The sequence below is a fragment of the Emydura macquarii genome, unplaced genomic scaffold (genome assembly GCF_026122565.2).
Source record: "Emydura macquarii macquarii isolate MOO-44397 ecotype Brisbane River unplaced genomic scaffold, CSIRO-AGI_Emac_v2 contig_705, whole genome shotgun sequence".
NCBI classification, from domain to species: Eukaryota; Metazoa; Chordata; order Testudines; family Chelidae; genus Emydura; species Emydura macquarii.
Window position 1 is genome coordinate 8,646,044 of NW_027130842.1, and position 25,714 is coordinate 8,671,757.

At 40.9% G+C, this 25,714-nt stretch overlaps 1 protein-coding gene across 1 annotated transcript in view; it reads left to right on the forward strand.

The window, feature by feature from the left end:
• The window catches only part of RAB32 (RAB32, member RAS oncogene family), a 42,339-nt gene extending 25,713 nt beyond the window's left edge, over window positions 1–16,626 (forward strand). The window contains exons 2-3 of the mRNA XM_067542367.1: window positions 10,287–10,564; window positions 14,720–16,626. Coding sequence (XP_067398468.1) covers window positions 10,287–10,564; window positions 14,720–14,869 — 428 coding nt within the window. The 3' untranslated portion in view covers window positions 14,870–16,626. The remainder of the gene's footprint in view (window positions 1–10,286; window positions 10,565–14,719) is intronic.
• Window positions 16,627–25,714: the final 9,088 nt, after the last annotated feature.

Sequence of the window (25,714 nt, forward strand, 5' to 3'; positions counted from 1 at the left end):
AATGGCCTGTGCTATTGTGGTTGTTTCAAGTTGTTAACAGAATAAGAACTCCTCCTTAATATCACTGGCATTAAAATACTGTACGAATGCTATCAATTGTGCGCAATTAGTAGCATTGGTAGTTTCATCAAGATGCAGGCTGAACATGCTGAAAGCGGAACGTTTAATTTGATGTGCAACTTGTGGTTTGATATCTTCAAACATCTCACATAGTCTGCATTTCACAGCATCATTCAACATGGAAAGGATGGTAAGCTTTTTTTGCAGTATCATTGTCAAGCATAAGCAACACTATCTTTGCATGCTGGCAGAATAAGCTCCTCACCTATCATACGTGGCATTTTGGTACAGGCAATTCATAGCAACACAGCATAAGAGGCCTCCACAAGTGAGGACGTTTGCTGTCGGAAACTTCCATCTGCATCAAGCCTGGCTTTCTTTGTTGCATCTTCTCTGATTGAAAAAAATTCACATTTTGATTTTTATGCTCAGCATGTTTAGTTTCAAGATGTCTCTGCAGTTTGCCTGATTTTCATCAATTCAGCAGATATAACTTCACAACAAATGACCCATCGTGGTTTTCCAATACCAGAGGTGACGGTGCTGGTAAAAGTGTTTTTATGTAAAATTCCAGAGATTTTCGGCTTTTAGCTGTTTCAACAGTAGAAGTGGTCATTATTTTCAGAACAAAGTATGCACCTGTGTCTGACTGTTAAATAACAAACTACTTCGTCAAATCAAGCCTTCTAACGTTGGCTCTGTCTCAGAGCTGGCCAAAGGAAAAATGGCGCCCTGTGCAAACTTCTGTTTGGCACCATTTCTTTGAAGGCAGAGCAGGGCTGGAGGTGAAGTGGAGTTCTGGGGGGGGAAGCTAGCTTGGAGGGGCTTGGGCTGTGTGCCTGATGAGTCTGGGTTCACAACCCTGCCCCTGGCCAGGGTGGGAGCTCACAGCTCCCCTGGTGGCGGGGATGGAGCTAACAATTCCAAGCCTGGCCAGGTCAGGGCTCATTCACAGCCCCATGGGTGGCAGGGCTTGGAATTGCTTGCAGCTCTAAGCCAGGTGGGGGGTGCCTGCTGGGTCTGGGCTGCAGAAACCTAACTGATACTGGTCACAAACTGTAGTGGTAACAGTCTTTGGTGCCACACATGAGCAACCATAATCTGTTATCTCCCCCACAATGTTTGACAACGTTGAAGATCCGGCTTATAGAGGGAGGCTAGCTAGAGCCCTCCATAAAATAGGTTTATGCAGGGCAGGGGGAATGGAGGTAAAACAATCTCAAACTATTTTCAGACTAAACTAAAATATGTGCATCAAGGAAAAAGTGGCACATCTCTCATTAACGCTGGTTTCAAAATTGGTGCATATTTTCTGATTTCAGTGTTATAATTTGCATGTCTTAAGAATAATAACTTGTCAGCAAATCAGTGTCGGTGTTCAGATAAAACATCTCTTGAAGCTGAATAGGAGAGAGAAAACACTTGTAGCGCAACAAGAATCAAATGGTGGCTCTTTAATTTGTCAGTTTATATGGAAAAAGCTTTAAAACTACCATGTAATTTTGGCTGTCATATGTACAGTACTGTATTGTCATGGCTATAATAAATACTCTAATCTCTTTACCGTTGCATAAATACTTTCAGAAACTTTTTGGTTTCTTTTTGCAAATCCAGTTTTGCAACTTGCATTGCTACTACTACTATGTGGGGAAACTATGAGAAATAAGGATTCTGAGACTAGAATTTTTAAGGTAATCCTAAACTGGGACCGAACATTGTCTCAGTTTCATCCCAGTTACTTTGGTTTGGGTGCACAGGTGAATTAAAAGTAAAAGGTTTTTTCTCTTCTGCCTCCCACTCATATTTATAACCAGCTCCCCTCCACTTACCTGTTGGGCTTAACATCCTTAAGTGTGTCTTTTGCCTTTCTTCTCTAGCTGTTAAGACAATTCCTCCAGAGGCTGAACTGAAGGCCCTTCAATTTGTGTCAAGCATGTGCTCTGTCAGTTTATTCAGTGTAATTTAATATGGCTTCCTTTGTCAGTTACCAAAGGGCACATCTGCATTGCAGGTGAAAGTGTGATTGTAGTGGCATAGGCACACCTATGATAATTTTAATCTAGCTCTAATGCAGGTAATAGTGTAGTATGTCCCCAGCCTCCCTGGTAGGTTTGAACTGCGGCAGCTACCCTGTTTTGCCACATGTCCACTACTATTGTCACCTATGCTAGCTAGATTAAAACTAGCATAAATGCCTAACCATGCTACAGTCACACTTTCCATTTGCCATGTAGACCTAACCAGTGACGTGCGGCAGTGCTAGTGGGGGGGCTGCATGTTTGAGAAAAGAAGTTCCTTTGCTTTCTATCTTCCAGGAAGGAAGAACTTCATCAGAGTGAGAGAACACTATTATCCCTCAGAATACTTTCTCTGCTTCACTTCAGAACTTCTGCTTAATGCCTTCCAGATGCACCTGCTGCTGTAGTTAGAGCAGTAAATATTCTTTCAGCTGTGCTGAGCAAGCTCCATAAAAATCTAAATGAGGCCTGATACAATCAAACCAAAAGATTCCTACTCCCAAAAAGTGTTCATCACTTATCTGCATTTCCTGTCTGAGTACATAATGACTTCAGAATTTATAAATCTTCTCATAAAACTCAGAACACATTTTTATCACTAGACTTCAGTGGTATCAGATTGGATTGCAAAAAGGGGGTGGCGTATTTCTAAACTCTGCCCACATGAGTCACTGCTCACAATAGATTGTGCAGGTGTTTGAAATGTGGTGTGTGCTCTATTGGTTCAGTTTCCTTGTAGGGAAGGGTCTGACTTGATCCATGGGCTGTACTGAGCACATTTTCCTTGGCTTCCTCCTAGGGTGTGTACGCTGCATAAAAAACCTAAGGTAGCAGGAAGTCTGAGCCCAGGTCAACTGTCTTGGGCTCATACTGCAGGATAAAAACTAGCAGTGTCAGCATTTCTGAGGGTTTCACAGGCTAGGAACACCTCCATTGCTATTTTTAATCCCACAGTTGACCCAGGCTCTGAGACTCACTGCTGCAGTGTTTTTTGTAGTGTGGACATACTCTTAGAGGCTTTACATGGTCCACTGGGCTTCTTGTACTGGCTTCCCTTTAGGAAAATGCTTTGCTAGGCTCCTTGGTCTTGATTCCTTGTTGTGGAGGTGGCCGTACTCTGCCAAGTCCACTCCCTGATGTCTAAAAGAGTTGTCACTCGGATTGTACTGATCTTCAAAATCTGATCCGCCTTTCTTACCTGCATAGAACAGTGACAAATGACCTTAAAGTATTACCATTGGACATCTGAACTAACACCCAGGGAGACCATGCTTAACATGAGATGCACTGAACCCTCTCAAAGCTATTGTTTTAAGTTCTGCAAATAGATGTCATTACAATAATTAACTTGATTCATATTTCCAAGGCTTTTAAGGTATGTCTACACTGCAGTTGGACACCCACAGCTGGCCTGTGTCAGCTGCTTCAGGCTGCAGAGCTGTTTCATTAGTGTAGACGTTCCGGCTCTGGCTGCAGCCTGAGCTCTACAATCCTCCCACCTCATAGGGTCCTAGAGCCTAGGCTCCAGCCTGCACTGAAATAGCCCCGGAGCGTGATCCCAAAGCAGCTGGCACAGGCCATTCACAAGTGTCTAATTGCAATGTGGGCATAGGTCTGTCGTGGTCGCTTACGCTTTCTCTCAAAATGTAAGCTTAGATTCTGAAGAACAAGAAGGCAGCATGGAAGAGGTGCACCCAGCTCCTTTTAAGACTGATTTGAAAATAGTTGTGCAAACACGCATTACTGTACGTGTATACAGTCTGCAAGATAGCTTTTTGTCACAAGTTAGCTTTCCCACGAGACTATAGTTGGACAAACATGAAAAGAAATCAGAAATGCCAAAAACTAAAATTCCTGCATAGCCTTAATGCTTTGCCCTATATGCATATGTATTAGTGTCTAGTATGGGTCAAATAACGGCTTTTCTTGCATGACCTCTTACTCCTCCCCCACAATATATCTGTGCAGGTTAGATGACAAATGAGGCAGGTGGTCTGAAGACACTTAAATGTGCATCATCCAGTTTGTACAACAGAGGTGCCCTACAGAAATTATAGTGGGATTGTGTAATTAGTTTCATAACAATTCATTACTCCTTGATTACAGGTGATGAAAAATCTGTATTATAAAAAATCTTTTTTGCCTCTTGGTTGTGAAGATAACTCCTTCTCTGTCATTTTCTGTTAAGTTTTCAGTATGCTGACAGCCTTCAGTACACCTGAAATATCTGAACTGCTTCACTTACCTCAGTGAAGAGCTAACTGAAATCTAAAGAATAAATTGATGCACTGTATCTGTATTTGCATAGCTAGATCTTCTTGTCAATATTGGGGTCTTTGTTCTAGGCACTATGTAAACAAAGTAGAGGGTGGCTCCCTAGTGTTAGTGTTTCAAATTTAAAATGATTGTACCACTATGTATGTAATCTGAAGTGGGCAATCTGCAAAATCATCTGTAACACATGTCCTTCACTCCTTTTCCTATTTAATGATGCTGACTGGTATGTGAAGTTCACAACTGCACTGCAAGCTGCGTGTAACAGCTACCCTTTTGTAGTGAAGCACAAGGCACCTTTAAATGTGCTAGAAATGATTCTTTTGAAGCTAAAATTGAATGTGGCTTAGTATTCAGGTTTAGAAGTTACTGGTTAAGTTCTAAACATACTTTTTTAAATGCTCACTGCTGAGTAGTCTTTCTACTTTGCTTGCCTCAATTGCAAATAGCTTAGTGTTGCTACACTTGTCCTGTATTCTTTGCAGGAAGGCTAAACATGTCCCTAGTTTACCAGTAATATCTCTTCCCCCCTGTACCTTTATCTCTGTCTCCCTCTCCTCCGTCCTCTTCTTGGAAATACCCTACATCTTGCCGAAGGCTTACATGAGGTTGGGATTAGATGATGACTGTACATTTGAAACTCCCACTTCCTTCCTTCCTCCTATCTTGCTCAAAGATCCTGCTTCTATTTCTGAAGTAACATCTGGAGAGGAGCTAGTCAATAGCAATTATTCTTTGTCAAAAGTGTCAAACTGTCCTCCCCTCTGAACTGTTTATACTGCTCCCAAATAAGGGAATACTTCTATACTGTGTTTTTGTGTTGCTAGTATTTGGCTCACAAAATGAGAGCAAGTTGTTTAGTTGAATTCTGCTGCTGTAATCAGTTGCTCACTACAAACACCATCTTCACCAGCCTCCTAGATGTTATCCATCAAGTGACCTCCACGTGTGTATGTCAAAACCAAATTGTCAACGTAACAATACAGCAATTCTGGAGATGGAATGTCCGGTAAATGAAGACATCAAGTGTGTGTAATCTGAAGTGAATCTGACTATCAGATGTTTGCTTCAAACATAAAATTAAAACTCATGATGATCAACAAGTCCTGTGTGTCTGAATTTGTCTACAACCAATGAGAATTATAGAACTTCTGTCCAGAATTGGTTTGAGGAATCAGCACAGGTGAAAACAACCGCAATGAATTTTGGAATAAAACAAACTATTATGCTCAACTGCCAAAACATATATTCCAAGCACCATGGTTTGGTCTGACACTGACTTATCTGAGAAGGTGTTTGAGCTGGTGGGAAAGGGTCAGAGAAGAGTGGCTTGGAAACTGAGGAACATAGGAGGGGAATATAAGGAACTGAGCAGACCGATTCAAAGATAAATTAGATGGGAAGTGAATATATAAGGGCAAAATGTAAAGCACTTCAGAATTGTGAAGAGTAATAATACAAAAGGTATGTTCAGTGGTCAGACTTCTTACCAAAAGGGCTTCTCTGCTTATCAAACAGAATAACAGATCTGATAGCAGAGCCCTCGCTGAGGGTGTGTGATATTAAACACAGGTGGAGAAGTTAATGCACCAACGTGTATGCCTCACCGCAGCCAGTTACAATACAGGATGACAGAGTACAAAGCTGGAACGATCAATCCTGTAAGAAGGAAGTGGTGCATGCTGTTTGAAAATAAGCCTAGGAAAGCATAAGGGGTGAATAATTGGCAAATGCAGTACTTAAGTTACGTGGGAAAATTTGTAACTCCTGTATGGCTCACTAGAAAATGGCTAGGGGATTGGCTGAAGAATTTTTCTGCCCTTACTGAAGAAGGGAGACATAACAATTTAGTAACTATCTCCCTGATATCACACATGAGCAAATTTCTGCTCTATATAAACGAGGATTGCATAAAACAAAGGAGAGAAGCAGAACCACAACAAGCTGATTCTAAAGTGGGCTGAAGCACATGACCTAACTGCAGATATCATCACCTGATTTGAAGAATGCAGAGTGTATGATCACACGTGCTTTATTGACTAATCAAAAGGGTCTGATATTGTCCAACATGACTGTGTTTGGAGCATGCTGATGGTCCTGGGGGTTCCAAAGCAACTCTATTGCAAGTCTCCTCCACAACCGCCACCAACAGATCATGGTGCAAACAGCAATAGATGACTGAGAGTGATTTTCACCCTCCTTTCCCCTCACACTCGCCTCACTGGGCAGGATGTGAGACATGGGTCTTTTTTGTCCCCAGACCTCTAACATATACACAGAGTTTATTATGAGAAGTCTTGGAAAGTTTTGATAAAGTGGAAGATGCTGGGATTTCTACTGGTGAACACCTCTTAACAGACTTCAGATATGCTAATGACAATATTCTCTGCTATACCCACTGATGCAATACAACAATGTTGGTGTGTAAAACGAGTGAGGAATATGGATTAATCCTGAATACAATGAAAACAGTGTATATACATTGACTTTGCTAAGCATGTCGTCTTGTGTCCTGTTTAACGGACAAGCTGTAGAGGCAGTAAATTATCTGGGATCACATCTCCAACTAAGGAGCCTGTTTCAAAGAAATTGAGCTATCTCTAGTCTTTCAATCAGCTATGGCCTCACTTAAAGTATTGAAAAAACATGGCATCTTGAAATGCATGAAGGGGTGACTGATAAGCAATTTAATTTCGACATATGTATGTGAATCATGGGAAGCTAATGCTGACAAGAAAATTGAAGCTTTTGAAATGCTGGTGAAGGTTCTTGCCTATTTCCTGGGGGAGGGGGCAAAGGAATATTATTGAAGAGAAGCAGACCCTGATGTCAGAAATCAGATGCAAACTTATGTATTCTGGTCACGTGAGACAGATGAAGGTAACCTTGAGAGTTATGGAAGGAATGATGGAGAGTTATGATAACGGGATGACCAACCAGGGAATTGTGCACAGCAAGTCACTGCTCAGCAGCTCACCTTCCATTCTAAGTCTGAGATGGATCATGAAGACTTCAGAAAATTCTGCTATGATATCACTGATATGCAGATGTGAATAAATGAATTTACTTAGTATATTAATTACCTTATCAGACTCGTACAGCTTCCTCTCTTATTCTCGTTAAAACACTTGCGCTCCAAACAGGTGGTTCTTGGGGATTCCACCAGTTATTGATGACTCCAGGTGATTCCAGCACAGCACAGGGGTTCTCAAACTTTTTTGCTGGGACCCCCTTTGAAAATATTTCATGTTGTGATGACCACCCCAAAAAGTGAGGACCCCCCCTCCCCCGTGCCATGCTACCCTTACTTTTGTGCTGCTGCTGAGGGCTTTCAGAGTTGGGTACCCGTCCATCAGCTCTTTGGCTACCCAGCTCTGAAGGACTTGGTCTGTCGTCCCCCCACAGTGCTGACAGCCAGAACCCCAGTATGCATGTGGGCTAACAGCTCATGACTCCCTATAATAACCTGATGACCCCTGAGGGGTCCCGATCCCCAGTTTGAGAACCTCTGTTCTAGCAGCTGCTTGGCTGGCACTTTATCCTAGCAAACCCTATTGGAAATGAAACCATCACAGATTACATTTAAGTGCTGATATTACTAAAATAAGGCTATTGGTCTGAGAAGACTTGCTGTTGGACTAAACTTGCTGAGTTCCTTTCCTACACAGTGAGTTGTGCAGTACTGCTAATATTGGTTTACCTCTGCTGGGAAGTGCAGCCTATTGTAGTCAGCTGAACACGTAGACCTTTACTTCAATCTCCTTTGCTCAAAAAAGTAGTTGAGCACTTTCATAAAGGTTGTTGAGCTGACAGTAGCATAGTTGCTATTTTACTACCTCCTACGTTAGAAGAGCTTGCGTAAAGCAGCAAAGTGGTACATTCAAAAGGATTGCAATCATGATGGATTGGATATGGTATAAATATCCTAGATTATAAAATGGTGGAAGGTGACTTTTTTTGGCTCCCTAATTGGATTTCCTAACCCCACTTTAATATCAAAGTATGGTAATACAAATATCTTAATTGTATGCCCAACTTTTTCTCATGGATATTCTAGCATTTGGTAATACCTCATACACTGAAACGTGGCTTTTGGCTAGACAATTATGAGCATTCTTCTAGGCTTTATCCTTTCCAAACAGCAGTAAAAATGAATGCAATAAGAATATATTTAGTCTAAATATATACAAGAATATAGTAATAAAATAAATATTTCTGATCAACAGTTTACAACTTCCTTTAGCAATTTTTTTCCTTAAGGAGAGCAGTCTTCAGTATTTTAGAGACACTTGTGACAACAGCTGGCCTAACTGGCTTTCCAGTATATATCCATGATTTTTAGGTCTGAATGGATTCTATTTTCTCCTGTCTCTAACTCTGTCAAAAAGAGGCTCTTGCATGTTAATTTGGTGTGGTTCCTTGTTCTACTCTCTGAAGTAGCTAATTGTTAGAAGGAATTCCAGAGATGAGTTTGAAAAAAGGCTTAAAATGGCCCATAAATTAAAAATGGGTTCACGGTGGTACTGTGTTTAGCCAGTTTTAGTAGTAACAAATGCCCCTGAGTACTTGTTTACTTCTGGGAAAGGGTTGGGTAATGTTTGTTGCATAGATTTCACTCTCAAAGTCTGATTCCCTAAGAACTGGAGACTCCTACTGTTAATACATGGTAGGTATCAATTCTCAAGGTAACTGCCTCTGACCCCTTCATGGCCTCTTTGAGGGCACTCCAATTAGGTGATGGCAAAGGCTCTGGGACCTTTCTCTGGACAGGATCCTACAGCTCTTTAGGCTTGGGTCTGAGCTGCAATTCCTCCTGCGATTAAGTGGTCATCTTAGTAAATCTGACTTCAGTTCAGCCCCTGCTGTCCTGTTCTCCCAGGAGCAGAGACAGCCAACCTTCATAAAGTATATATTGCATGAGCAGAGACAGCCAACCTTCATAAAGTATCTATTGCATGAGCAATATTAACAGCATGAGCTGTTAAGCATGAGAACATATTAACAGCTTATCAAGCAGTTATTCATCTTTGAAATGAAGACCCTGGCAGGTTTCACAGTACTTCCGGCCCTTTTTGCAGGTTCTGTCACTCTTGTTCACAGTATCATGTAAGTTCTTGGACTTAGCAAAGGAACTATTTCCACTGTCAGGTTGGTGACTTAAACATCCTTAACTTGCTCAAGTTGACCAAATTAGTATGTGCAAGTTTCTCTAGTCCTAGGCTTGCATTAATTACCCCCAGTGACTTCAGTTACTGCAAGAATTGTCTGTAACTGCCCTGCGAGCTAGAATAGAACCTCTAGCTCTACATACCTATATAGTATTCAGAAGGTTGATACAGTACTCTCAAAGACATGATGATCTGTGTCCAGGACAGATGTTATGGTATGCACTATTGAACTAGCTGCTAAACTGAAGCACTCTGTAGATTCACTGTAGGCTCTCTGAAATCTGTTCAACTATAGGGTCTAACTTTAAGAAACCATAAGAGGTGATTTGAAACATGTTTTGGTGTAGGTCTAGCAAGCCAGTGACATTTTAGAGGACGTTGCTTATATCCTAGGAAACACTATCAATGCGTAGAATCCAAACAGGAGTTAAGAAAAACCACTACCACTGACTATTGACAAATGATTGTGTAATATCAACCAACATATAACAGTTGTAAAATATGTAGTGTAATGTAATATGTAATGTAAAATATGTAATGGTCTTCATATGCTGATTAACACAACAAATGGACTTGTTTTTCCAGCTTACCTAAATAGACTCTAATTTTGTACTTAATCCTAGAGTCAGATGTTGTATCAATCAGACAAAACTGCTTTAAAAATGTTTATCCTGGATAATTTCAGTTTATATTCATAGCTTCTGCTGATTTTAAAAACAAATGTAAAGTGATCTCACTCATGTTGCTGCTCTGTTTTGTCTTTCAGGCCAGGAACGTTTTGGGAACATGACAAGAGTGTACTACAAGGAGGCAGTTGGTGCTCTTGTGGTCTTTGATGTCACGAGAGGCTCCACTTTTGAAGCAGTTTCCAAGTGGAAACATGACTTGGACAGTAAAGTGCTACTTCCAAATGGTAGCCCCATCCCTGCAGTTCTCCTTGCAAACAAGTGTGACCAGAAAAAAGATGGTAGCCAGAATCCCTCTCAAATGGACCAGTTCTGCAGAGAAGGTGGCTTTATTGGTTGGTTTGAAACATCTGCCAAGGTGAGCATTCCTAAAAAATAAGGATAGTAAAGTTCTGTTAAGCTAACATTTTGCACTGTTTAATCAGTGATCCTGGAGGCAGGCTAGGCTGTACTTACCAACATCTCATCTGGGACTAATCTGTCATCTTTTGTCAGTTTCCCTTCCTGATATGTGGTTTGTGCTACATCTTATGCTGCTCATGTGCCTGCTCATTGTGAGGCAGAGTATATAAGAACCCCAAATTAAAATCCTGGGGAAGGGGAACTTAAAACGATGTCTTCTGAGTCACTGGTTTAGTTAAACCAATGATACACAGTAGCTGATGTGTGTCCTGTGAGTCATAAGTGAGTGTAGAACTGGTACGGTAGATTTTATTCTGTTTGCTCTTTGATTTGCATGATTCAAATAGTTGTGTAACAACAAATTATTATTCCTGATCTGTGTAACGATGTATAGGGAGTGTTTAAACTGGTAAACTGCACAAAATGACCAGACTGAATCTGGGGAACTGTCAGTTCTCACAATAGACAAAAGGACTCTTGCCAAGTCTTTAAATGGCGAATATTTATGCCAGTACAGATTTCTAGCCATCCTTTTGTGTAATCTGAATAGAGTTTTATATAGCGGCCCATCACCATAGCACCTGAGTGCTTTCCACAGTTTGGCAATAGTGAAGTCCCTAAGGGGATTCATAGAATCTCCTGTAATCAATCCACAGTTTTTCATATTGGGAATTAAGTCACTGAGTCTGTATTTTTGAAGACTATGAAGGAATCAAGTAGGCCAGTATACTGCACTAAACCACAAAGGTCCCTTTCTCCCTTCCCTTTATTTGCCCACTTCCCCTTCAACTGTCTCAGATGAGTCAGCATAGGAAAAATGGATTTAAATATGAGATGGCTGTTCCAGGCAGCTGGTGTGTGAAAAGAAGTGGAAAAACGGGGGAAGGGAAGAGACTGTCAAGGAAAGATGAAGGGTACACCTTTAAGAGAAGAGATTAAAAGCCTTGAAAGTTAGGAGATGATGATTGCATTAAACAAATCCAGTGGCAGGAGATTCAAGGCAGCCAGGAAAGAGGTTTCAATAGTTAAGGCAAGATGCACAAGCCCTACACTAATGTTAACAGACCTTGATAACGCAAGAACACTGCCTGTCAGTTTGTTGCCACAGGAAACTTGCATTGCTGGCATAATGATGAAGCCCTGCTTATTATGCCTTAGATTCAGGGGTATATGCAAGGTGGGACAAATAGGGGGGCATGGCCTCCCCAATTGGCAGGGGCACAGAACTTCTGGAGACCAGGGTGGGAGATGACGTCTCCTCCAGCTGCGGGGGAGCACAAAGTACCCCTCCAAAAGCGGCCAAATTTTTATTCCTGTGCACACCCCAGCTTATATTAAACAGAAGCTTTGTACCTGGAAATTCCATTATGGGTAACTTTTTTTTTTTTTTTTTTTGTTCTTGCTCTCTTTAGAGCTCTCTTGATTGTTTGACAATTGCCTTGTGTTGCACTGCTAAAATTTACTGCATGGAAGTGATAAATGACTATTAATAGTGAAGCATCTTAGAATTCATCTGGGGTTCCTAGTTTTTAATAGTACCCTTTTAATCCCTAAATTGCTGTTACTACCCAAAGTGTGAGTTGAAGGTTGTGTCTCCTGCAGCAGCTGCACTTCTTTTGATGCTGTATTTACAGCACATGAGATTCTGTGGGCAGAGAGGCTGAATCAAGAACTCTGGTCTCAGAAAGCAAGCTGAGAGTTGACCTGTTCCCAAACACCTTTGTATTTAAGGTTCTGAGATGAGCTACAGTTAAAACTATTTTTAAAAGTATTTTGGGTTGCTTTTAAAGAGAACCAATCACATAGTTCCTTTGTACACTCAAGATTGAGAAAATATTGTTGAAGAAAAATGGTACAAGTATTTTAACTTGACATTCACAACTGCTTTCCTGTTCCTCTATTGTCCACAGTCTTGTATTGGAGACTAACTCTTGTACACATGGCTAATAACGAACACCCTTCTGAGGTGGGGATATTTTTTATACCCTCAAGATGTACATGTCTGTCTAGGTGAACCTAGTAAAAGGGGAATTCCATTCTTGCCCCATCCCCCAGATAGTGCCTACTTATCCACACACAATGTTAATCTCACAGCCCCAGAATGTAGTTGACTGTAGTTAGCCACAACCAAATGCCAGAATATGGGCTCAGAGTGATGCATTGAGGATGCAAATTGCATGCCCATGTTGCAGTGTGGGCCGCTGCAATGTGCCTTCAGGGGAACTGTGCCAGGATAGGGTGGCTCTAAATGTCAGGGTTCCCCAGGGGCCATGCTGGTTGTCTAGATGACACATTAAACTGGCTAATCATCTGAATGCTTTGACCAAGCTCCTTCAGCTACTGTGGTTTACTGTGCGTCTGCACTAGCCACCTGGGCCCGTCAGCAGAGGGAGAGTTACAGGTACCTCTAATGCCCCTCCCCTATCCCACCCCATAGGCAGGCTTCCTATCCCTGGAAGTCATGCAGCCTGGGCTACACCTGCAGAAGCCTTCATAATCCGGGGCTGAGCACTCTAGTTTTCTTTGGTAACCGTAACAAAAAGTCATCCCTTAATGTAAAACACAGTTTACTTCTGAGCTTTTATAAAATCCAGCATTCAAGGCCTTTGAGCATGAAAAAGACTCAATATTAGGTCTTTCTAATGACATTACTGAGGTTGGCATATAAAACATTGAGGCTAACAGGCAAGGTTTTAAAACAGGGATCGAGCCTTGCCACCTACTGATTGTGGCTGTCTTGCAGTATTTGCAAGATAAAATCAATGGCAAAAAATCCACCCAAATAAATACTGGTATGCCAAGGGGTGAGTTGGCAGCCTAATCTGAGTCACAAAAAGGCCACTTATTCTAAAATTCTATTGGATTCCAAATCTCACTTAAGTGGGGCAAACCATCAGTAGAATCTCTAGCGAGTTAACATGCTAATACTTCATTTTTTAGGAAGCTTTCATTTTAGTCACTTTCTCACTTCAAGTCTTTATTTCCTCTCCCCCCCATCTCTTTACTGCTAAGTGTCTTGATACTAGTTGTATCCATAAAAATTGTCCATTAATTCAAATTTAAAATGGAACAAGAAACTGGAAGTGAGGGGAGTCAGCAAAGATTCCACACTCAAGCTTGATTATGCCCTGTTTCCTTATCTATCTACAAGCTCTAAATGCAGGACCCCAAGCATATAGGCTTTGCTCCATGGATTTTCATTGTGGCCCACAAACTACCGAGACAGATTATCCTCCTCTCTGCTAGGTAATTAACGGTGCCCCATCCCAACTTCCCATTATGTTTGAGAGGCAAATCATATGGGGATTTTTAAGAGCAGGTTAGACAAACTCCTGTCGGGGATGGTCTAGATAATACTTAGTCCTGCCCAGGAGTGCAGAGGACTGGAATAGATGACCTCTCAAGGTCCCTTCCAGTCTTGCAATTCTGTAATATCAGTTCAGTTGTCAGAGTCTGACTTGGTTGTTCATATTGCATTTCAAAGCCTCCTTCATCGCCTCTTTGCTGCTTTAAGGTGGGGCAGTAACTGGATAGGAAATCTTGGCTAACTTTTATTTGGATGTTGGTCCTAATTGTAGCTCTTAAGTTTGCTTGGATAATTGGATGGGTCTGCTGGGATGGCTCCCTTAAACTGAAATAGGCAATGTCCAAGTCACTGCCAACATTCTACTGAGCCAGTAAGTCCTGTCCTATCCCATACGCTTTCCCTCTACAGATGGGAGGGGAGAGAGAACCCCTGTAGATTTTCTACAATTACAATACCCATGCATCAGAATCAGACCATCCAAGTAAAGCACCTACTCACCTTCATTGTACACTAAAGTGGTCCACAGAGTACCCTGTTCAAATCAGGTGAACTCTTTTCTATATAAAGGACATACAGTGAAACTAAACAACTTTTCCCATGTTTTAAAGGACTACAGCCTTTACATAAGGCAGGAATATAATGCAATGTGTTGAACTCTATCCAAGCTGCTTAAGTCAAGTTGCAGAGAATTTGCACAAGTTAGCATTTGCCGAACTATTTTTTAATAAGTAGGTGTGACTATCACCAGTTTGTGAAAAAATTGCTGACTTTTTTTTTTTTTTTAAATTTTCACAACTTTTTCAGGACAACATCAACATAGATGAAGCGACTCGATTCTTGGTGGAAAACATCCTTGCCAACTACAAAAGCTTTCCTAATGAAGAGAATGATGTGAACAAACTAAAACTGGACCCAGATCCCTTGAAAGCAGACAGTAAATCACAGTGCTGCTAATATTACCTTTACTCTGGCATGTAAATGCAACTGAGTGAGCAGCAAGACTCTTGTTCCTCAGATCAGGCTGCTGCTATGGTGCTGCATTAAGGACAATCCAAGGGAGGGATTTGATTATATTTGAACTGGTGATATTTTTGGGTGTTTACACACTTTGTTCTTTTTGTATAACATTGAAAATGTTTCTTCATCCTCCACTAAAAGAGCAGTTGTGTCTAGTAGTTGGTTACCTTCTTCTGACATGAAAACAGAGGGTAGTGTTTACACTTCGTTCTCAAAGGAATACAGACAACGTTCACTATGATGCGTATCCAGGCGAGGCATTAGTTTAGAAGATGAATGTTGTGTGGTACTCCAGGACAGTATTCATTCTTGACAGAAGTAGTAGCTGAATAAGCACTTGCCTCTTTGCCATGAGTGTCCTTATCCCTAATGACATCCTACTCTTGCCTCCCTGCTTCCCCTCTCCCACATACTACTTTGTGCCTTGTGATTACCTCCTAACAATGAGGGCCATACAACTACAGTCCTCCTGGAGCAGGTGACTCTACTTTTTCCTGACTCAGACGGGGATAGCTGAGCAATGGCAGGAGGTCCTGCCTTACTTTGTCACTAAGCTCCAATGCAAGATGAGCACACTGCTTAACAAGTTTTAAAAAAACAAAACAAAAAAAAATCAAGGGAAACACAAGTGTCCTGCATGCCAGGGTAGACCTGGTTATTGGGGTGACACAGATGCTAGCAAGTTCATCTCTTGTGTAGCTGAGAATTTTATTTCACATACTCAACCAGTCTGAATCTCTAAAACACATTCCAGCACAAATAACAGGCTTTTCCTAGAGTAGTACACCTAGCTAAAATAAATATATGGGAACATCATCCATGTGCACATATTAAAACAAATGACCAGAAATACCTTCAGGTACTCTTGCTTTGAGATGCTAGTTTTAACTTGATACGGGAGAGGGCTGCCAATAAATGTTCATTTTGGTTTCCTATCTTGAACTGTTATGTGAAACTAACTTAAAGTATGATTAGATAAATAATTTGAATTACTCAGATCTTTGGCTTGGGGTACCTTTTTGATTAGTGGCATGTAGAAAAGAAGGATGCCTCAGGCATCTTTTCTTTTAAAAAAAACAAACAAACAAACAAAAAACCTTCAGTGTAACTATATCTGAAGTGATCGAATTATTGATCTATTACAAAAGCCTTCACTAACCAAAAGGAATGCTGTACTTAATTCACCAATACACCAGGTAAATGGAAAATGTGTTACCAATTCATAACTGTGTTGGAAGGCTAAAGTTTTCAAGTGAGAAAACTCACCTGGCTTGCTTTGCCTCCTGCTAGAAGACAGATTATATGAAGTCTTTGACTTCTGCAAATCATGAATGTGATCTGAACATTGGGGGGCAGGTTGGCTGGTGAAAAGGCATAACTTTCTCTAGTGATTGTGGTAATCCTACATTAAAAGGAACTCCTGCATTCTCACAGGCTCTGCATGCTGGTTCTCTTGCCAGGCCTGGCACCTAAAAGTCTCTTGTTTTTGGTTGGTCTGACTGTTAAGTTTAGGTCATAAGCCCTGTCCATGTCAGCAGTTAGATGCACTGTCTTTTGTACTTCACTATTAAAATGATAGAAAAGTGTTTGTCATAAGTACGAGCTGCTTTTTAATGAGGTGCATACAGATGAATTTGTTTTTAAGAGAAATAAAACAATTCAGGCACACAGTCATTACTCCTGTGTGGAAATAAGACTCTTGTGCATGTTTGTGTTGAATGGTCCAGTTTTTCTCAAAAGAACACATTACCAGAAACATTCTCACTGAAGCCTGCTCTACTGGGTACTATATGAAACTGCCTTTCTTGATTTCCTATTTTATCTCAAGATAAATACTTAAAATTACTATATTTAATATTGACCAACTTGAAAGCTAGGCTGAAATGACTTAAACTCTTAGCTTCTTAAAATTAAAAACATGGCCTCCTCTTTGTAGATTCTTGTCTGCCTTGCTGAAGGAAAAGGCTTTGAAAGAGTACTCTTCCCCCCTCTCTCTTCCCCCCCCCCCCAAAAAAAAAAAAATTTAGTCAACTCAAGGGTAATGAAAGTCAGTATGTGGGGTCTTCTGTAACTTACAGAACATGCCAGTGTTACAAAAGAGCAGACTTGTTTTATAGTCAAAGTTTTAGCCGTTAGGCAGAACATTGGGTAGAGGCATGCCATCTAGTGTGGCAGTTATCAGAGCATTCAAGATCCCTGGGTTTTGTGCAGCTATAATTAGAACCAAAGTGCTGCATGAGATGTGTACGCTGCCTCATTTGGTTGATGCTGCCTGAGTAGGTTAATATGTGCAATAGCTGAAGATAATCAGTTAAGCAAAGAGACACAATCTCCTGTTTTGTGGTCTTGTGTATTTAAGATCATTAGATATATGAAATATTACACGAACTGTTCATTACTTGGTTCAACTTCTCAAATCTATTCATATAACTGGCACCAATACTACCTGTTTAAAAGGTCAGTTTAGTTCACTTGAGAAGGTTTTTAAACTAATCTCTTCAGTTTTCAAAACTTTAAATGAAGAAACTGTCCATGGAGAAGTATCATTTAATATTTTCCTCTTGGCATCTATCAAACTGGTCACTTTTAAAGTAAAGTAGCTTTCAAACAGTATAGTTGACCAGAAATATAAAGGTAGTTATTCTCTGAAATGCAACAGCAAAATTAAAACCAATATTGCACTAGGTGAAGTGTAGACACTGCAACACAATTTTTAAAATTCTCCTGGCCAGATCTCATAAGCAGTCTCTAATGAATTTAGTTTTATCATGTATAGTTCACAGCTGAGAGACTCTCTTCTAAACTTTGTTTTGAAGAACTAGACTTAAATGGCCAGGATATTTTTCTGTTCCATGCTTAGCTTGTTTTACTTAAACCATGTGCATGATCATATCAAAGCCAAGTTCAAATATAGCCATAATAAAATGATTTCTAGGGCTAGAAATCTTGGATAGGGGATTCATGTTTAGTTGGAGGAGGGGAGGAGGAACAGTCAGTTTCCTTTTGCCCTTCATAAAAAGGAAATGGTCCATCTTTAAAGGGTTAATCAGCCCTGAGGCAAGTTGTTCAAAACTACCTTTGCAAGGGTAATGAAATGTTACATAGTAAATTCTTGGAGACCTCTTCATAATGGTATGTAATAAAGTTCTTAGGCTGATAAGAGAGCTCTCATCAGAAGCATTAACTGCTGTAGATTTTACAAAATGGAGTCTAATTCATAATAATGGTATCTTATAGTTAAATGGTGACTGTAAATGGAAGAATATCTTGAACTGATAACTATGGGAACATACTTTCTGAGCAGCATAAGCTAGTAGATTGTGGGTGGAATACTGAGCTTTTGCTATGAAATACTGAAGAGCTGACAAAGTGGAAATACTATTGCAACAAATGAATAGCAGTTTACTGTTAAATTTCACACTGCCAAAACTAGGAAACCTACCATAAACCTAAGATGAATGCAACATTGCTTTCCTCCACTTACCCTTAAGGAGTCTCTACGGGCTTGAACTTAAATCCATTTTCTGATAGAGCACCTGTTTAAAGACATTCTTTAAATTATCAAAGTCACCACCACTTCCAGTGACTTAAAAAGGTCTATGAATGCACATTGCTTAGCTTTATTCAAATGCATAGTCTTTGTGCATTAGTTAAAATTAACCACAGGCATATGTTTTTTGCAAGATCAGGGACCTATTTGCTAACAGTCAGCTATAGAAAGGAGCTGCAAAAATGACTGTATGTGAAGTGGTGTCAACAGTACCAAGCCAGGTGGGAAATCTAACTCTGGTTTTAGCGACTTGAAATACAGAAATTTTGAGGCAAATGTGATTTCCCATTCCCCCCCTTCTCCCCTTCAAGTGGATTCTCTAAGTTTCTCCTTAGAAACTTATAGAACATTCACTTTGAGGTGGATATATTTATTGCAAGCTGCAGGAAGTAAACAACTTACTGGTTATTGCCAGATAAAGAATTTAGGAATCTACTCCAAAATAGTGAGACTCTATATAAAAACATAGTACAATATTTAAGTAGTATTCAGGGAGTCTCTAAGGAATTTGAAAATATTACTTTGTTTCTATTGGCTAGGAACTAGTAAATGCACTATAAAATAAATCTGTTTGATTACCCTAACCCAATAGAATGGGTTTCTTCCCCTCCTTTTTTTTTTTTTTTTTTTTTGGGAGGGAACAGTTAATGAAATGATCAGACTGGCACACTTTGGTGTTTAATCTTGGGTGGACAGGTATCTGACTGTCTAGTCCCCAAGTAGCAGGAGCAATCTTGGAGAAATTCATAAATTCTCTATCCTTATCTGAAGTTAAAACTGTCTCCAGGCCTCAATGAAATGTCACTCCTTTAATATACTCTCCAGGATCCTGAATTTATTTGCAGGTAGAGATGGAAAAGGTCTTCCTGATTCTCTAGTCACTAAGTATTCTTATGTCTAACACAGATGTGGCGTCCTATTTTTAAAACCTGGTGAACCTTAATGAACTGTCATGGTGGCTGGGTAAATTATGCAGGAGTCATTAGAGCAATTAGTGAGCTTTCAGTATGGGAATTTGAGAAGCACTTTAACTGTGGAGGAGAATGAAGTAGGAAAATCTGAACTCTCCTGGACGTATTAGAGAAGACTAAATGAACTGAGTGTAACTAAGAGTTTTTGGACCTACCAACTTTTGATAACTTCTGTCCTAAATCACTGAAAAATACTAAGGATGTTAATGATTTGACTGCTCACTGTTGAGTCAATGACAGCAGCTCTGGTCTATCCATATAATAAGAGTGATAAAAGGGGAAACCATGATTAAAAAAAACCCATTGATGCTAAAGTGAGACATTTTTAAAAGCAAAACTTGTTTGCCCCCTTACCTTTCTTCTGTTCTCATCAATAGCTCCAAACTTCCACCCCAACTTTCTCTCCTTTAAAACAACATCTTAAGGCGATAGCTGAATGTGTTACTCTAAATGTGACTAAGATTCAAGGTGCTTCATATAATGAATGACAGAAGCTAAAACATTCTGGGCCTGCATTTCTTATAGGTGTAGAATGCAGTATAACTAAATGTCAGAAAATTAAACAGCATTGAAATATATCAATTTCACAGAGTATGAAAGTCACATACTGTAAACAGCAGGCTGGTACATTGAAAATAAGAAACAGGCCAGATGAAAATCTGACATATAGTTAAGATACAGTCTAAAGAAGTGTATCTGTATAATCAATGTCTGTTTATGAAGATCTGTATGAAAATGATGGAGAAAGGATGTGGGTTTTTTTGGTAACATCTTTGTCACGTTTGGCTGATGTACAAAATTGACATTAGCAAGAAATAAGGGTACCTAAAAACGCCACACATACTTAAACACATAATACCTTGAATTCTTTAACCAGCTCCTGAAATAGTACTTTTCCACCAGTAAAAAGACTTGCTTAAAATCCTTTTTTATGCTGTTTATATATTTGTGTGAATACACTCACAAGTTCTGTTTCACTGCCTCAAATAAACCTGCATACAAAATGCTTACTGTAGTGAGTTACTTAAAAGATGGCTTATGTTAAGTTGCTCCCACTGCCTTCTTTGGGTAAGGGCCCTATATTGAATAGAGCACGCCTGGGGCATGTATGGGCAGAGGAGTAGCTTTTTCCCTTCTACCTATCAGCCACTGCATGTGTGGAAGAGAGGATGGGCAGGGCCATTAACATTTTCTTTCCTTCTGCTCTATGAAGGAAGGATACAAATCCTGTCTCCCAGTCTTCCTTGTTGTCCCCACCACCTAGTGAAGCACACCAGTTTCCTGAGATCAGTGTTTGAGAGGAGTGGCCACCCAGGAATAGTATCAGCAAGACTCCTTGCCATAATATGGCTTCAGAAATGTTGAGCTTTGCAAAACCCAAGAGCTATAGACTAAATGGGCTGAAGCCATTCTTGTGAGGACTTGCTGAGTATCCTGTCCCCTGCTGCTCTTAGCAGGAGCAGCCCCAATTAGACCAAGTTCTCAAGCTATAACTGTTTAGTCAAATGTACGGTGAATTATTGCCATAGACTAAAGCATGTCTATGGCTAATAAGAGAAATATGAATATGGGCCCACCACTCAGCTGTTCAAGCAACCATCACACTATATAACTGCATGCAAAATTATCTGGTGTGTTATAATGCCATCATTTTACTAACTTTCAACTTACATAACTGCTCTAGCTTTAAAAAAAAAAAAAAAAAAAGCATCCCTTCTCTTGCTTTAGCCTTCCTTGACATATTGAAAAATACATTTAAACTATACTTACACTCAGCCCATAAAGTAGTAAGTCAGAATCACTGGATTCCTCCCATTCTGAGAGGGGGAGCTGTACTGTTTTTTAAACTATGCCTAGCATGATGGTGTCCTGATCCTGGCTGGGCCCTCATAAATATCAAATTACTGTCATAGGAAATGCACCATACTGGTTCCTTGGCTCAGAGGAAACCAGATATATTCAGCAAGGGTTTTATTCGAAAGAATTCTTTGCTTCTAGCTATGAACAAGCTTCTATAATCAAAAAGAACAGAATTCCACCAGAATCCTAATCCCAACTCTGCCAAGGAGCTGCTGTATAGCCTTAGATGAGTCAGTTCATCTGGCTGTTTACTATCCACACCTTTTGTCTCTTCTAATTAGACAGTTAGTTCTTCTGGGCAGGGCTGACTCCAGTATGTAAGTACGATGTCTAGCACAATGGGAAAACAATTTTGGTGAGGATCTCTCGGAGCTAGTGTACTTGTACTACTACTACAGCTAATCCTAGAGGTTAGGCCAGTTCTATGATCCTGAGTAGAGGCCTGCTCTATTGCCTGAACCCCATACTCCTTCCTTTGACACCTGCACAAGGGGAGGGGGAAATGGAGTTGAAATTCTCTCCACCTTGGTTAGAGGGGACCAGTTGATGATCCCACACCCTGTTACAATGAATCTTTGTAAATCACCATATAAGCTTACAGTGCTATAGAAGTGATTTTAAACACAAATATCCATTTGGCCTGAACTCTAAACCAATTAACAATGATAGACAGAAATGCTTGCCACATCACAGTGAAGCAATTTGTGGGCCTTGGAGGATGATGTGTGTGGTTTGGGGGTGGGGATAGGAATGGCTGCTATCTATCTCCTGCTAATAAACTCTATCTTCTTTAATCCACGAAGGATTTATGCAGCTGGGAACTCAAATTGGCTTTACTTTTTTAGATGTCTTCCCAGAAGTCCATGGTTCTGTACATATAATCATTCTGTCATTGAGATGAATTTGCTTACTCCCTCATAGCAATGGCCAGAGCTAGTAGCCTTTTTTGATCAGCTGCAAGTCAACAAAAAGTGGTTAGAATGTCTTTTTTGTTGTTTTGTTGTTGTTTTTGTTAGGGGAGGGTGTCTCCTTGCTTTGTGTAGGTATTCCTAAGCACTGGAGAGTCATTTGATCATGTCCTTCCCGCCCCCCTTCTCTCAGTATGTGAAATGCTCTTTCAAAAGGAAATGAAAATAGCAAGCATAACCAGAACTGATTTTTTGGCAGGGCCTGTGGTTGACACGGGTGGACACAAGTCCTGTGTCACAAGCAAAACAGAGGCTGATAAAAACATGGGATGACTTGCTTAAAATCTGATTGGGTGGGCCTGCTTTCAAAGTGGTTGGGCCATGGCCCACCCTGGCCCACCTGTATCTACCCCACTGGCGAGGGAGGTAGACGATATTGCTGGCTTGAATGTCGTTGGCCTTGTCATCACTGCTTTAAAAAAACAGGCCTTTTTAACCTTAGAGTATGTAGCAATTCGCTTTGGCCTTCCTCAGAGCCTGGGCCCGAGGAAGGGCCGTGATGCTCCTGCTGGGCAGATCAAGGAACTGCAGGCCTCAGACCCTGGGAGTAGAGGGGCGGGGCCAAGACAGGAAGGGGAAGTACAAAAGGCTGGCCTAGCAGCTCCTTCTGTGGGAAGTTGCTGTCAAAGAAGGACATGCCTTCTCTGAAACTGTAATCCAAGCTTGACCTAGGATCTGTGGCTGTGCAGCGTGAGTCCTCCACAGAGTGGAGCTTCAAGAGCTTGCTGGGGCTACTGGGTCCTAGCAACTGGGAAGAGCTACTGGAGACTGATGACTGGGAAGACCCCCTAAGGCCAGCCACAACCTAGAGGAGCTACTCATTGCCTGGGAGCTGCTGGGGCCCTGTGTGCCGGAGGACCTGTGACCTGGAGGAGCTGCTATCTGCTGATGGCCTCAAGGAGTTCCTGGATCTGCTGAGGGTCGACAGCGAGGGACTGGTGGAACTCCCTTTAGCCATCTATCCCGAGGAATCTGAGGAAGACCCCTGGCTCCAGGTACCTGGCTTCAGGGTGGGAGGAAGTAGCCCAGCGACAGCCAACTACAGGCTGGCTGAGCTTACCCTCACACCAGTGTCCATGTGTTGCAGCTGGAGCCCCGCTGACCCACTGGCAGAACCCTTTGTCATGGGTAGGGCCCTGGGCTGGGATGCAGTGGAGTCAGGTGGGCCTGCATCTCCCTAGCCACCAAGGAGTGCTTGTCTCCTCTGGGCCAGCAGCCACAGAGGATACCAAGTATTGTGGCTACAGGCTCCTTTGCCACCCTGTCCTGCTTGGGAACCAGGCGCAGGCTTGAGCAGCGACCAAACCCGTTAACTTTCCCCTTGTAGCAAGGTGCTGTGGCTTTCCTCAGCGCCTGGGCCTGAGAAGGGCTGTAATGCTCCTGCTGGGCAGATATGTCAGCTTACAAAGTAACTAATGCATGTGAGCTATCTGGAAGTAAAAAGACAGTGAAGCCAACCTGATGTTGCCTAATTTAACTCAAGGTAAAACTAAAGTGCTTTGACTTCACTTTGTTTTTACCTTGGGATGTCTCCAATACATTAATTACCCTGAGATTAAAAATGTACTTTTAATTTTAAGTAGGGAAGACAAGGTATTTTTAATTTTATTTTTTGTATCACTTTTGTCTGTCTGGAAATCTGAGTCAAATAAGGTAGAGGTTGGAAGAAACTTTACCTTGATACATCCTCACAAGGATTCTTCTTGAATTACCTTAATATCAGAGGCTAAAATCCTGAATAGCGATGCAGAGTTATTTTTGCTGACTATTCCAAATCAGGTGAGTCTTTTGTCCTGTTCTGGGATGGCCAGCTGTGTGTCTGGAAATTACCAGTGAGGAATCTGAGTTTGAGCAGGAGCTTCTGGGTGATTGCACCAGAGGGTCATCTATGTGGATTTTTGAAGTGTCTGAAGCTGAATCAGAGATTTCAAGACCAAAAGGAATCATTATGATTATTTAAATTCGACTTCTGTCATAACAGCTGTCATTGAATTTCACCCTGTAATTCTTATATCAAGCTAAATAACTTGTGGTTGAACCAGAGTTTGTATTTCAAGAAGAAATCTGATCTTGATTTTAAAACGCCAACTGATGGAAGATCTAGCATCTCGCTTGGTAAGCTGTTCCAATGGTTAATTACCCCATTGCAAAAAAATTACACCTTATTTTCAATTTGTCTAGCTTTCAACTTAAGAACCTCATTGTAAAGTGTGTTTTCCTTGAATGATTATTGTAGCTTGAGGTTCTGGCCCTATCCGTTAGCCGGTTCTTAATCTATTTAATATGATGAGTCTTGTAAACTTCACCATGTCAGAAAGTCATTGTCAGCCCTTTTGGGAAGCTTTTGTTGCTGGAAATGTATAGAGGATCAGGATGCACAGGCTAGTCTTCTTTCTAAATGCTTCTTCTACACCCTTTCATGATGTATATCAAAATACATAGGTGGTATCCTTCTGGGTTGAAACAAGACTTATTTTGCATTTGCTTTCAATTTGTTTTGTTTGTGTTTGTGGTAGTGGAGTGTTTGGTTAATTTGTATTCTTGTTTGGGATATGCTATTCATTTTCCAGTGTCTTTTGCTGTTCTGTTAATAGATATGATGGGCTGGAAGAGACCTCCAAAGTCAACAAATTCAGCCCCCTGCATTGAGGCAGGGCCACATATGCAGTCTGACAGATGTTTGTCTAACCTGTTCTTAAAAGCCTACAATGAGAGAGAGAGCTCACAACCTTCCTTGGAAGTGTATTCTAGTGCTTAACTACCCCTACAGTTAGAAAGCTTTTCCTAATACCTAACGTGAATCTTCCTTGCTGCAGATCAAGCCCATTATTTTTTATTCTGCTTTCAGTGGACATGGAGAACAGTTGATCAGTCCTCTTTAGAACAGCTCTTAACATCTTTGAAGAATTATCATGTTTCATCTGTCATATTTTCTCAAGACTAAACATGCCCATATTTTTTACCTTTCCTCATAGGTCAGGTTTTCTAAACATTTTATCATTTTTGTTGCTCTCCTCTGGACTGTCTTCAATTTATCCACATATTTCCTAAAGTGTGGTGCCCAGAACTGGACACTATACTCCAGTTGAGGCCTCACCACTGCTGAGTAGAGTGGGACAGTTACCTTCCATGTCTTACACAGACATTCCTGTTAATGCACCCCAGAATATTAGCCTTTTTCACATCTGTATCTTGTTGATTCCTATTCAGTTGTGATCCACTACAATCTCCAGATCCTCTTCAGCAATACTACTGCTGATCAAGTTATTTCCCATTTTGTTGTTGTGCACTTGATTTTCATTTTCCATCCTAAGTGTAGTACTTATCTTTAGGGAATTTTATCTTGTTGATTTCAGACCATTTCCTGCATTTTTCAAGGTCATTTGGCATTCTAATCCTGTCCTCCAAAGTACTAGCAACACTTCCCAGTGTG